General features: G+C 40.3%; 1 protein-coding gene across 3 annotated transcripts in view; it reads left to right on the top strand.

Moving 5' to 3' along the window:
- Nucleotides 1–15,623, top strand: part of rgs12b (regulator of G protein signaling 12b) — a 70,794-nt gene that overhangs the window by 10,465 nt on the left and 44,706 nt on the right. For all 3 annotated transcript variants that reach the window (XM_058076452.1, XM_058076531.1, XM_058076611.1), the window contains exon 5: nt 2,121–2,240. In XM_058076452.1, the coding sequence (XP_057932435.1) occupies nt 2,121–2,240 (120 nt within the window). The remainder of the gene's footprint in view (nt 1–2,120; nt 2,241–15,623) is intronic.

Raw genomic sequence — 15,623 nt, 5'->3', positions numbered from 1 at the left:
GTTATTTGGTATTAAAACCATTGTTATCCAGCACTCTAATCCTATTGGGAATGAAATTCAGCACAGATCCACAGGTTGTTACTACTAGAAACCTCTTCCCTCTCTCCGTGATAACGCCACAGAGCTGGTGAATGCCAGACAACCGTCTCCTCCTACACCTTCCCCCTCAGGTGCTAAATTAGCTTCAGGTCTGGAGACGTACTTGGCCAGTCCCGCTCTTTCATCTTAAGCTTCCTCGGCAAGCCAGTTGTCATCTTGGAGGTGTGCTTGGGGTCGTAATCATGTTGGAAAACTGCCATGCAGCCCGGTTTTCCAAAGGAGGGGATTATGCTGTTGCTTCAGAATGTCACAGTGCATGTTGGAATTCATGTTTCCTTGCTGCAGCTCCTCAGGCCTGGCGACGCTCGTGCAACACCAGACTATGATGCTACCCTACATTAAGCGTTTTTATTTCTGCTATGGTGTGCATTATTTTACAAAAACAGCAAGAATTTGCTGTCCAATTTAATGTACGTTAATTTAAACATGTCTATTGCCGAAGATTTTCGGTGTATTCATACATTTGAACATTTGTTGTGGACACTGAACTGCTACTGCTCCATTCTAATCTACTGTAGATTATAGATTATAACACTTTCCACAACAAAGGTAGGCATCACAGAAAGGAAGGTATTTGCTAGAAATACAAAGTAAGTTGGGCAAACGTGAAAATAATAAGCTAAATGGAAGGAACACGTGAAGTTCCCTCAGTATGCACATTTGGACTTCCCTTTTTTTGGATTCATCATTCATAGTTCAAGTACTTGCCAGTGGTTCAAATACCTGAGCATGTTCTTGCTCAGTCTGTTTTGGAAAGAATGTGTGACTTGTGTGAACTTTGACTAGTCAGTACCTAGTATTGCGTTGTGTTGGCAACAAAAAGAAATAAAAAAACAGTCCACATACAGTATGTGCACGCGGCCAAATGTGGCCCGCAGGACACTAGTTTGAGGCCCCCGGCTTGATATGAAAATTTAATGTTAGTGCGGCCCGCACAAGTTTGATATGGATGCCGTATGGTATCATGTACCCAGAAAAAATTATTACGTTTGATTAATGTTCATGTTGAAGGTTAAATAACTGTTAATAGTTATCCTCCCTATTTGTGTGGAAGTGGTAAGTTTTTGGCTTTTTTAAGTTTAAAGGAAATAACTTGAAGGCTACCGTTTAGCTCGCTAGCTCTCTAGTTTGCGAGTTAGCATGTGTCTCAAGACCCTGCAGTTGCGCAATATGTTGTAAATAAAAAGAGTATAAATGTGACTATAGTCGTGTTTTGTCATGTCTACAGGGCTCTAATAATGCTTTGTTCATTTTAATCTGAAAAAAATCATTTGTCTACCCACCAACTATATGTGGTTTCTTAATTTTTTATTATTTGCCGTTTTATTATTATTATTATATTTATTTATTACTGATTGATTGATTTTCTTTATTCTTGATTTGTTTATTTATTTTTCATATTATTTTGTGCAAAAAAAAAAAAATTAAGATATTTGAGAACAGTGGAATGTTTTATCAGAGCTTTTCTTGTAGAAAATCGGAACCAAAGCAGCGAAAAAGTTTGTATATTTTTCTGTTTTTAATAAATGTAGTTTTTGTTTTTTTTTTGCGTCCCAGCCTTGCCCAGACCCTAGCTCCAGTGGCCCCCAGGTAAATTGAGTTTGAGACCCCTGACCTAGAGGAAAATGTGGAGTTGACAGCCCCTTCCATCCAGAAGTGCATTTCTCTGGTCACCTCAAAGATGTTTGATGGGGTTGAGATCAGGGTTCTGAGCAGGTTTTCGCATACCAAACTCACCCAAGCTTGCCTTTCAGAGCCTGCCCAAAAAACTGCTGTCCCAGAACAGTGTCAAGATTCATTTTGGTTCTGATCTAACCTGAAATTTCAAAACAAAACAAAAGTATTCTTTCATTTATTTACTGATGTGATCCAGTTCAATTCACATGTTCACTCCTGAAGTGGTTTGTTGTTTAAAGCTTTAGTCAAGATTCCCGCTAACCATCTCCACAATCACCAATCCACCATCTTTGTTGTGAATGCCTCCTCCCCGGATGTAAAACGTATGCCTTTTCACTTTTCAGGCTGGTCGATTCCGAGGTCTGACCATGGGTTTCCCACCTCTTGCCCCACGTTCCTCAGCCAGACGCTCCTTTGGACGTTCCAAACGTCTCAGCTTGGCTCGTTCCCTGGATGACCTGGAGGTAGGTGCACATGATTGCACATGCACCACACAAACACTTACCCACACTTACACACACACACACACACACACACACACACACACTGGCTGGCCCTTTGTGCATCTGCAGACAAGTGGCGAGTGTTATTGCAACACTCGAGCTTCGTCTGAGTGCTGCGTTGTCGTCACATTTGAGACGCACGTGCACCGGCTCTAATAATAGCAACTCATGCGCATCATCACATGACACTTCAGGCCCTCTTCTCATATCACCATGGCAACATACACACAGTTGTGGAGAAGCCAGCCTATGGAGCGAGACCATATGCATTTTGTGATTGCTGTACATTCACGGTATATAGTTGATAGTTCATTGTACACAATGGTTGCTGTTAGAGACAATTATACTGCTGAAGATAACAACCCGAACGGTTATTTTCCCTGTTTCGTACAACATGGCTGCTCTGGATCATCTGCAGTAAATAAAAAAAATAAAAATATGTAGGCTTTGTCACTAGTGCCTGGATGGGCTTTGTCCAAACAATTATAGGGGGTCTATTATACTAATTTTCGGGCCTTTGTATTGATTTATGGACTCCTATAGCTACACATGATAACCCCCACAGAAAGCTTTCTAGATCTTCCAGACTCTGCACCTGTTCTTCCACGGGTTTCCTGCCTTCCGCCATAATTTACTCCACCCTCAGCCCTTCTCCAGTGTCACACTGTGATTGAACACTGTATGCCCACGCAGTTTGTGCCTGGGCATGCCCATATTAGGCAGGCCGGGTTGCTTTGACATCAGTGGAAAAAAAAAAACGGCTTTCACGGCTCACTTCCAAAAGCGCAAACCTCATTATCTGACATGTTGGCATACATAACCAGTTCCTCAACATCTGAATTGAACCAAACTAGTATCATTTGTGCTGTTTTGTGCAGTTAAAATTAATAATCTTTCCGCTTTTGTTTTTGAGTTATTACAGAGTTATTACAATCTTAATAGTTTATTACATAAGTCAACCAAAGGTCTCCCAGCCCCCCCAACATGCTCAGGATTGAACGGAAGTAGTGTCATTTTTTTTTTTGTGTGCTACGTTTGTGCTGTTTTGTGCAGTTAAAATGAACATTTGGGCTGCTTTCGTTTTTGATTTATTAACGACTTAAGTTTTGGACTATTACATAACCAGCCGCAGGGTGTGCACAAAGTTGTTGGCAGACTTCTGCTGCATGCATGCAACAATCCTTGGAAGTGGGAAGTATACTGCTTGTAAAAAAAAAAACAAAACATTAGACTAATGCAGTGGAATCTGTATGACCAACTTAGCCAATTTTTGAAAATGTAACAATAAGTCAACCACTTAACCATAACTTAAACAACAAAACACTTGCCTTCTCCTTGTCAATACGTCTTAACTTAAATGCCAAAATAAATCAGCACGCATGCAATTGAATCCTTCGAAGGTAGTTGAAGTGAGCTCCAGTGAAGTTCGACTTTTGACAGTTTCCATCATTTAAAAAAATGTTTTATGCAATAACTCAATGCAGACATGATATGGCGATATACTCAGACATCAGTTTCCATGGAGAACAGTTTTCTTTTGTTGTTGCTATGTTCCCAGTTTTCTGCCCTGCAGCAATAGAAACAGCTCTCAGTATGGTACAGCGTTGCTGTATGCTACTAGAAGTTACAACCACAACCACAGCATTTTGGTGTATTTTTATTAAAGCCATATGGAGTGTCTGCCAGGTAGTACAGTAAACCTCGGATATATCGGATTCAATTGTTCCCACTGGTTTTGTCCGATATAAGCGAAATCCGTTATATGCGTATACCGGAAAATGTCCGTTTTACGCATATATCGGATTTATATCCGGTATATGCGTAAATGGGATTTTATCCGTTATAAAAAGGCACTTCCTTGACTATGTTTCCAATGTACCTGGACGCGCAGGCAACGCTGCAAACGCTGCAAATGACGTCGTATAGCGGCCTGTCACGATTCGGCGAATCGGAGCGCCACGATGCGGCCATCCGATATATGCGAGGGAAATTTAATGGAAATGCATTCTAACGGGACTGGAGATTTTGTCCGAAATAGGCGAAATCCGTTATAAAAAATCTGATATATGCAATGAATTTTTATTGGAAATGCATTACAGAAAAATTGGTTCTTTTTTATCTGTCCGTTGTGAGCGAATTTCCGATATATCCGAGTCCGATATATCCGAGGTTTACTGTATTTTATTTTAATAATATAATAATAGCAGCACGGTGATTGAGTGGTTAGCGCACAGACCTCACAGCTAGGAGACCAGGGTTCAATTCCCAATCTCTGTGTGGAGTTTGCATGTTCTCCCCGTGCATGAAATCCGATATATGCAATAAATTTTTATTGGAAATGCATTACAGAAAAATCGGTTCTTTTTTATCTGTCCCTTATGAGCGAATTTCCGATATATCCGAGGTTTACTGTATATTTACTAATACTTGTTTGACCTTAGAAGGCTGTAGCTTTGCCTGAAAGGTGTGTCAAACTGTACTGGTTGCAAGATCTAAGCATTTACTTATTCAGGTCCTTCAGTCGGAGTCATGTACTGTGTACCTAATGATTTGGCCAATGAGAGAACATTGACATAGAAACCAAGTACTGGCTATTATTTTGATTGTAATTCATAGAGTACTGCTACACACTGTAGTAAAGCCAAAGTAAACTTTCACAATGTTTTTCTCAGCTGGCATCTGATAAAGCCAGAATGATGGACGCCGAACGCGATTCACAACAACAGCTCGGTTTGTCTAAACTAAGATATAGATCAGAGGAAAGCTAAATGTTTCCGCTGTTCTGCAGCTTCTCCGGCACCATGGAATTTTCTTTATAACGGTTGCGCAAGGAGAAATTCATCGGAATCCCAGGCAGAGATGCTGGAATGCCATTATTGGTTTTAATTGGCCATCCAATTAAATGATTTGCCTCAATTTGAAAGTGTATTGTAGTGTATATATATATAAGTATTTGGTATACAGTATACCGCATTATTATTATGTTTTCATCATATTCTAGTTGTCATTCCACCGCCACTGCCGCCCTCGTTATCTCACTTTTTTCTTCCGGTCATTAGGCCTTTTTCTGTTTGTGCACATGCAATAATGTCCACAGACAGAGAAAGCTTTGTGTTCGGTATTGGGGATGTGTGTGTGTGTGTGTGTGTGTGTGTGTGTGTGTGAGTGTGTGTGTGAGCGAGAGAGAGATTGTGTGTGTTTTGGAGTGGGCAGCTCAAACATACCCAGCACACATAATGAGCTCGGATGAACAACATGCTGCTCGTTAGTGTAGCTTCAATGCACAAAATTCACACACATAAAACAATACCATTCTGAAATTAGTGACACACTTCAATACCCATAATGCTCCTTTTATGTCTATGTACATACTTTACATACACAAGTATGTGTTCTGTGGGTGAAATGTGTTTGACTCTGCATCAAGACATCATTATCATACTTTGTGGGAAGTACTGTACAGTCATGGATGCTAATATTGGCATGCCAAAGATGCCAATGGCTGTGTAAACTAGGCTGATTTGGTTGTACAGTAATGGCCAAAGACATGGCATCTTTGGCACCCCCCCACCCCACCCCCCACATTGTCTGCAGTTGGCCTGCTGATCTTTTTGTCAGACTGTAACGCCAAATGGTAATGGTTTTATTTCATTTGAACATGCATCAGATTACAATTGAGTGCATCCCATAATCAGTTCACAGTTCCACATGTCCAAAAGGAGTAGGAAGAAGCAAAGCTTATTAAATCCTACCCCTCCATCTGGTACTTTTACAATCAGTAACTGTTACATTTGTTCACTTCCTGCTTTCCATAATACAGTTTAAGGTTTTTTTTTTTTTTTTAATAATGCACCTCGTACCGAAGTACAAGGTGATATGAGCATCCAATGACATAATGGGTACCATAGTAAGTGTCAATATAGTGATATATATAGCACATCATGACTGGTTCAAGACTCTTCATCCTTGGATTTAGCAAACATCAACTGCTTGTATTGTTTCTTGAATTGGCTCATCGTTGTGCATTGTTTGATTTCCTTACTCAATCCATTCCATAGTTTGATTCCACATACTGAAATGCTATGGCTTTTTAAAGTAGTCCTAGCATATAAATGTTTCAAATGTAGTTCTTCCCTAAGATCATATTTCTCCTCTCTTGTAGAGAAGTATTGGATGACATTTTTAGCTAATTGGTTATTTTTAGCCTTATGCATTATTTTAGCTGTTTGAAAATTAACTATATTAGCAAGTTGAAGTATTTGTGATTTTAGAAATAAGGAGTTAGTATGTTCTCTGTACTCTCATTGTGAATTTTCCTTACTCACCTTTTTTGCAGTACATTTAGCGAGTGTGAAATGAAAACAACCTCTATGTCATTGGTCACCAAACCAAACCAAACTACTGCAAAAGCAGAAAAGTATTTCAGTAAATTCCTGTGTTATAAACTGCAAACAGCAGATTTGTACATATACTGTATAAGCCACACCGGACATGTCCATGTCATAAAATGGTGACACACACGAGTCTTCAGTCAATCATGAGCTATGAGCTTGTCATAGCTAAAGAGCTTGTCAACTCATTGCAAATTGCAAACAGTATGACTCGCCGTGTTGTCCTACAAACAACACTAAATTCACTAAACTCATCACACAGCAACTTAACACTCAAACTGTATACTTACTCAGAAATATACCAGTATACAAGTTTAAAGTGAAAAAAATAACTAAAATTTTTCCATAATGCATTACGTCTACCTATAATCGAAATCGAAACGTCTTCCCAATCTCCTGACTGTGTGGCCAACATGCTAACCACTCGATCACTCCATTTTTTTCATTTAAATTTTTTTAATTTTATGTGTAGGTACTTGTTTGCATATTACTTAAGACCACATGTGTCAAACAGAGGCCCGAACCACTGCGGGTTTTCTTTCCAATCAGTTTCTCCATCATGTGATTTAATTGACGAGCTCCTTTCCTCAAACCAAACTGCTTCACTGCTTTAGTGACCGGCTGGAAAAAAAAACAAAAAAACCTGTAGTGTCTCGGCCCTCCATGGCATGAGTTTGACACCCCTGACTTAGACCCTTTAAGTGTTAGGTTGCTGTGTGATGACTTGATGACAGCGTGACTCAGACTTATTCTGAGTAATCACCTCCTGCAATTTCCATTGGGTTGACAAGCTTGTTGTGACTGCACTGATAGCGGTACCGTTTCCTCACTGACTCATTAGCGGCACAGTCTTTAAATGATTAGTAGTAATTGTGAGATCAGAATTTAGCCATAAATTAGCTGTAGGGTTCAAACTTTAAGAAAAAAGTAGTGGCTTGTGCATTGGTGTAGTATTTATTAGTAGTACTTATTGGGTTACCTTATGTTTATACGCTGTTCAATGATGAAGTGCAATTGTATACATGTTAAATTAAATTAAAAAAAAATCAACATCTCGTTGAATGATTACCTCCCTCACAATACCAATCAAACCCAAGTATTTTCATCTTTCTATTGGCTCTCGTTTGATTGTGCCTAATGAGTATATTTAACCGTCGGTGCAGATAACAATCCCGTATATGATTTCAATGCTATTGTGGTGCAGCTAATGGAATCAATCATTTGAAAGGTCACCGGCACACAGAAACAATTGTTGAGTGGTGCTTGACGGCTGTGCGCAAAAAGGCGAGGAGATTGTGCTGCAATTGGTCCCAGCTCTATAAGTTGTTTACCAGCTGGATTCGCAACTGAAAATTGGTAAAAAAAATATATATTAAAAATTAAGGGTTGAACGCACAATAAGTGTCAGACAATGCACACAATAGGCTGATTGCTGCAACCCCCCCCCCCCCCCAAACTGCAATGTAATGATAGGTGCAGGACCACTTGGAAACACAACTCGGATGTGGACTGAAAGTTGAGTGTGAAGATCTAAGACAGGGGTGTCAAACATACGGCCCGCGGGCCGGAACCGGCCCCCAAGGAGGTTCGATCAGGCCCGCAGGATAATTTGAAAGTGGAAAAAATGCATAAAAGACATGGAATTAATATTTTTAATTCGCTGCAATTCATGGATTATCCGCTAAGGGGCGCACTCTTTCCATCAGAGCAGAAGACAAGCCGCATCACTGAGACAGACTGAAAACAGCAGACGGTATCAATGCGCCATCTGCTGCTTGTTACGACGTTGTTAATACCTTGGTCTCTACCTCTCCGCTACACCCTCATTAGCCAAAATGTCGTTATCCAAACGGAGAAAAGTAGATAAGGAGTGTAGAATTTTCAAAGAAAAATGGACCACGTCCTATTTATTTACAGACATGCACGGAAAACCTCTGTGCTTGGTGTGTTTGCAACAAGTTTCGGTATTGAAGGAATATAATATTCGACGCCACTACGACACTCATCACAGCGAAAAATATGACGGCTTACTGTTTGCATTGAAAGAATACAGCTCTGTGAAGATGAATCCTTACTGTGGTGATTTAAAAAATGTGCACTTTAATGTTAGTCAGCAGCTTCAAAACAAAAGTTGTGTGATGGAATTCTACTGTTCATACAACTCCATAAAATTTCACTATATATTGTATGTGTATGTATGTTTCATGTATGAAGTTTACAGATTTACAGGACAGGCGAACACTTTCTTCATTACACATTTCAAATCACTCTCCTTAGTTTGTAAGGTGTACGCAGGGATTACATTTAGATTTTATATGCGTATGTGTAAGTGGTTTAAAAATCCCTTTCTTTAAAAGTCTCATTGAATCTTAAAGTGCATTACTATATTTTTCAGCACCATAGCAGAGTATGGTATAATTTTAATGGTCCGGCCCACTTGACATCTCCCTAGGCCGTATGTGGCCCACGATGCCAAATGAGTTTGACACCCCTGATCTAAGACTTCTCTGGCGCCAAGCTGCCTTTTGGTGACTAGTTTTGCCGACTAATTCAATTTGGTGCTTTTAAATAAGACTTTTCAGTGTCCGAATTGACTTTTTCACGAGAGAAAACAGGCAAAAAAAGGCGCCAAAGCTTTGAATTTGAACTCTAAACTCAGGTGACAAATTAAAAGCCACAATGACATATTCATTCTGTGTGACTGCTACTGTAGAGCTTCCCGGTAGGCTGATTCCTCGGCAACTTGCGGCATAATGACATAATGACATCACATCCCCAAAGCATGCATGTTATGCTAATAGGAGAGTTTGAACGTGAGTGTGAAAGGTTGTGGGGCCCCATGCGATCGACTGGCAAACAATCCGGGCCCAAAGTCACTCGGTGACCTGAATTAGGACAAGCGATAGAGGAAATGGTGAGACAAACGTTTAGCCTTTAGTCGCGTGTGAAAAACCATCCAACGCCACAACAGCCTGACACACATCTCATGCTAGTGACGAGCCTGGTCACACACTGCTGTGGGGTGGCGTTCCACTCGTTGTGTTGGTCACTTTTTTTGGTTTTGCACAAAGAAGCTGATCTGTTTTCAGTTGGGTTGAGGCCAGCTTATTCTATGACCATCATCGTTTTTTCCATTGTTTGCAGAATCTCATCATGATATCTTCATATACTGACTAGACCAGTCACGATAACGAATTTTACTGGATAATAATTGTCCAACAGATTATTGCAAATACTAGATGATATTATTGGAGTAATTCAAAAATGTGTGTAGCCTGGTTAACTGCAAACATTTCTACAAAATCCTCAACAATTTATAATGCCCCAAGAACCAGATTTGGCCGCCGAAGACCAGGTCGCATACGCACCCGCCCTTGACTGCCACCCAACACACAATGCACCGGACCCTTATGCTTGCCCCCGTAGGTGGTGGGTCTACGAGGGGGAGATCCCGTGTGGCTGGGCCCGGCCGGGCTCCATGGGTGAAGGCCCGACCTCCAGGCGCTCGCCTGCGAGCCCCTGACCCGGGCCTGGCTCCAGGGTGAGGCCCCGGTATCCCACATCCGGGCGAGGTACGGTTCCTCCTCTTGTTCTTGTTCATATGGGTCTTCTGAATCACTCTTGGTCTGTCCCGTCACCGGGATGCCCCCCGGACGCCTCCCAGATGAAATGTTCCGGGCATGCCCAGCCGGGAAAAGACCCCGGGGCAGACCTACGACACGCTGGAGGGACTATGTCTCACAGCTGGCCTGGGAACGCCTTGGTGTCCTCCCGGTGGAGCTGGAGGAGGTGGCCGGGGACCGGGAAGTCTGGGCTTCCCTACTAAAACTGCTGCCCCCGCGACCCGGACCCGGATAAGCGGAGGGAAATGGATGGATGGATGGAATTAATAATGCCTGTAATTGTGGTAAAAAAGATGTAGCCGCCAATATAATTCCAATTGTAATGTAAGGTATTACACTCTTACTTTGAAGGCAGGAAGTGTATTGTGTGTGTTGATGGATAAGACGAGCTGGGAGCAAGAATAAATGTTCATCTCGCTTTATTTCACTGAAAACTTCTGAGGGTGTCGTAAAACGCTGGATGTAAACACACTCCTACAGCCTGAGTTGCACACACAGCCTTACTGGAATGCTTTGCTAAACTAAGCTAACCCGGCTAGCTTCCAATCACGCTCTGTAAGAGGACTTTTTCCCGTCAACTTTTGCCTGTGTTTCAGGACGTTGGTGTTTTGTCATGAGATGCCGCTTACGATTAAGCGGTCCGCTGGGAAAATCCTTCCCCACACAAATGTTCCTTCCTTATAATAATGACCTGCTTGGTAGAGCGAGAGAGGAGGAAATCAAACACGCATGTCAATATATCCAGGCCGGCAAAAATTATTGTCTTAGTATTAATTGGTCATGCAGTTAATTAATTTATTGATTATTACCATGACAGGCCTAGTACTGACTAGTATTTTCCAGTACTGGAGATGCCTCTATACACCATCACGCCGCCTCCAACAAAAGCATCAACAATCAGCACAGTATTTGCTCTGATTCTTTGATCCTACCTCGATGGACTCATTGCTGGACATGAGTCCCAGTGCAGATGTTGCCTATGGCTGAGGGTACTGGAAGATCAAAACGACTTGTCTCGAGCAACAGTAGAATAAGCTATTTGGCATCGGCAGTGAAGATTTGGTGCGTTTCACATGGGAGCACCGCACATGCTCAGTTGTGCGACTCATCGCAAAATACATGTTCCTTGCATGTTCCCAAGAGCAGCATGGTACAAAAGAGAAATAATCTACCAAAAAACACAAATGTGAATTTTTACAAAATGTAAGTTTTGATACAGTATGAATGTAATAACAGCAAATGGGTGGAAAAGCGTTAGAAAATGAATGAATAAATGAATGAATGGGTGCTGTAAAAGTGGAAGTCGCTGTGTGTCAGTTGTACAAGTCAAAATGGAGTGTCTGAGACGATCTCACGATCATCACGTTTCACCGGCGTTGAGAAACATCCATGTGTGAGCGTTGACTGGCTGTGTCAGAACCTGTTGTAATTATGAAACCACACTTTGAGCAGCCCATCTGTCATAATGCAGCTGCACCAACCAAAAAAGGCACGCTCACCAATTAATTGCATGTAAATAACTAATTAACTAAATCGCTACCAAATACGTCTTTTACATTTTTTTTTTACACAAGGAGGTGATGATGCAACTCCACAATAGAAGAGAGCATGTTTGATGCAGTTTTTAGCTGAAAATACGACCACAAGGTGGCAGTAGTTCATTTTATAAGAACTCCTAAGCCTATCCCAGCTGTCTTCGGGCGAGAGGCGGGGTACGCCCTGGACTGGTCGCTAGCCAATCACAGGGCACATATAGACAAACAACCATTCACACTCACATTCATACCTATGGACAATTTGGAGTCGCTAATTAACCTAGCATGTTTTTGGAATGTGGGAGGAAACCGGAGTACCCGGAGAAAACCCACGCATGCACGGGGAGAACATGCAAACTCCACACAGAGATGGCCTAGGGTGGAATTGAACCCTGGTTTCCTAGCTGTGAGGTCTGTGTGCTAACCACTAGACCGCCGTGCAGCCCTCCTCTGCATTGTTGTAAATGTTAAAATTATAAATAGCTCATGGTGTAAAAAAAACAAGACAATGTAAAACATTTTTTAGTGTTGTTTATGTTGTGGCATCATTGTTTAGGCATTTTGGCTATAAATGTATATGGCTACATTTGTGAAAGTTATGTACATATCTTCAAAAAAATATCCTACTTTCTCCTTTTTTTTTTGTTGAGAAGTGATATTTTGCTGGGAAAACGGAAAAGAACGGAAAAAGGTAGAAGCAAACTTTTATTTCTCATGAAAGATGAGAGTCTTCCCTGTGCCTTGAAAATCAGTCAAAATCATCCAAAATGGACGGTACCGAGAACGGCGGCTTTTGAATGGGATTGAACGAGTTAATAATGAATTTGACATGACAGAAAATAATTGAGAACCCCTGGCGTTCAATATGTGGGTCATTTTTGATGCGTCTACTTTATAACTTGTCCCTAAAGCTAGCCTATTTAGTAGACAAATGAAGCTCTTATCTGATTTTTTTATGGCTTTAACCCACCAACATGAGGTTGACATTTGCCTGCGTGGCCTGCGGCTAAGTCGCCTCAACATCATATTTTAAAGTCACTTGGAACACTGCCACTTTCACAAACATCTTTCTGTGCAACAATATATACAGATATGCCACTATTGTCATACTCGATGTTAATAAAAACTGTTTATTTCAACTAAAAAGTAGGCTTTTCTTGATGATTTCAACCATTGCCCGGCCAATAAGACTCAGTTTAATATTGAATTGTAATAATAAGTAATAATAACCAGATGGGAAATCGTCTTGCTCATAAAGATTTTAACCATGATTACAATAATTATCATAACAATACATTTATTTAGAAATACCTTTCAAATTATTCAAGAGTCATGTGCTGCTATACGATATATACCAGGGGTGGGCAAACTTTTTGACTCGCGGGCCGCATTGATTTAACAAAATTGACAGGGGGGGGGCAGACTATATAGTATTTTACATGCAACAGTCCTTTTTTTACGCATATTTTACATGTAAAAGTGTCATGCAATCTGCTATATGTGCACTTTGAAATCATTTATTTGATGTAAAGTGTGTTGGAAATTAAATGTATTATTATTTTTATTATTGTCTTTATTATTACTATTTTACATATATATTATTATATTAGATTTGTTATTATTAGTTATAGCAATGTTATTATCATTATATTATTATTATTATTGTTAATAATAATAACAATAATAATATTACGACTATTATATTAATATTATTAACAACAATATGAATATAATAATAGTAATATTATTATTATTAACAACATTCTTATTATTATTGTTATTGTCATTATTTTTATTTTTATTTTTGTGCTTGTGTTACTTTTTCCAGGAGCATTTTGTAAACAACAGACCACATCAAATAACGAAATTGATAAAGCAGCTACCTCAACCATCAAAAAGTTGGCCCAAGCCACGATGCCAGGTTATGTGTTGAGTTTAAATGAAATACTTTGGAAAAAACAGGCGGGCCATATTGAAACACTTGGCGGGCCGCATGTGGCCCCCGGGCCGTAGTTTGCCCACCCCTGATATATACTCTACTGCAGTGATTTTCAACCACCTTGAGAAATTGTCAGGTGTGCCGTGAGGAATTATCCAATATCATTTCTTATAATTAACGTTTATTAATCATCACTTGCAAATATTATGTCAATATCCACGTATACGTGGACCCAAATATTCCAATTGTATTTGGTTTATTTGCTCAAACGGAAAGAATGTAACCTTTGTATACGCCTCATTCCGAAAGAATAGTGCCAATCCCAATGAATATATAATCGGATTAACAGGGGTGGAATATTCCTTTCCCCAATCCGGCTGAAGTTGTCAGGGTGCGTTCTTCTTCTTCTGTACTTTATTGGCGGTTGGCAAGCAGCTTTCGTGTGCATTAGCGCCATCTGTGGAACAGAATCTAAACCCTTCTATACGCCATTCATAAGTCCATAAGTCAAAAGAAAATATATATCTATATAAAACATGTACCCAGTTGAATTATAAAATATTAGCAAGCTTGAATTTGAAGTTAAATTGATCATATCGCATGCTCAGATATGACGTAACACGCAGCTCCAGACGTTCTTCAGTTTTCAAAATGGAGGCCAGCAATCGGCACTGGACTGATACGGAAAGTTTGTTTTTGATTCAAACTAAATTTCAAGACTGGACAAACGAAAAACTGGCAATACGGAATTATTCCAACAAGTGAAAGAACAACTCGGGGAAGTTGGTGTTTACGTTTTACTGGGCATGCCCCATTGACTATTCTGGTTGATTATAGCGACGCATGTAGACAAGAGATTGGAATATTCCTTTCCATGTATACCATTGTTTCCGGAAAAGTCATTGGGAAAGAGAAAAACTCCTCATGTAAACATGGCTACTGTGGAGTGTCCGTGGTGTAAAGACTGGCAGAGCAATGTAATATCGGTCCGTGTGGCAACACCTAGCTCCTTCCTCCTATAGACTTAGTAGTGATTTCCAATGTAAAAAAAAAACGTGCCGTGGCTCAAAAAAGGTTAAAAAACACTGCTCTACTGTATATATATACTATTACTACTACTTTATTACGACTTTGTTCATACATGTTGTCATGTATGTAGTGTAATTGTGTTGGTGTACAGTACATATTACTTTCCAAAGTCAGTGTGTTTTTACTTTGCTATTTGTAAAAACAATTCCAACATTGTATTTCAACTATAGTTTTTTTTTGGTTTTAAATAATCTTGTGATTGTTTATCACCCATTTTCCTTACCGCAGGGCCCTCCTTGTACCATGTGGTGAAAGGGTGTGTGTGTGTGTTTGTGTGTATCACTAGTATGTGTCAAGGCATGTTGTGGAATTCGGCTATTTTCTACCAAAGGGGTCTCCAACTTCCATCACTATCACTAAAGAAGAAGTGAGATACTTACCGATGCTTACAAAGCTGAACTCCACTCAGTCGTTTTCTGCTATGGTCATTACAAGAAAGACATGATGTTTAAATTGAACAGTTAAAAAATATCATATCATATCATTTATGCATATATTCTTTGACCCTTTATTGAGCTTCTCTAAACCAGGAAGCTACCTGCTGTTATAATCATTTAGCGTCCTGTGCTGTCGCCTCCACTGTTTGAGTGCACGTCTTTGTCCATTATTCAGTCCTTCAAGAGAGATCAAACTCTGTCCATCAACCCCCCCGCCCCACTCCGCTCCCACTGTCATGAATGTCACTTGTGTATGGGGCATACTAATGAGATGACAGAGCGAGGGCGCCGAGGGTGAGGCATTCACCAAAGCTGATCCTATACGTGGGT

This window comes from Doryrhamphus excisus, chromosome 1 (genome assembly GCF_030265055.1).
Source record: "Doryrhamphus excisus isolate RoL2022-K1 chromosome 1, RoL_Dexc_1.0, whole genome shotgun sequence".
NCBI classification, from domain to species: Eukaryota; Metazoa; Chordata; class Actinopteri; order Syngnathiformes; family Syngnathidae; genus Doryrhamphus; species Doryrhamphus excisus.
Note: the sequence above shows the minus strand (reverse complement) of the source record. Positions and strands in the feature narration are given on the sequence as shown.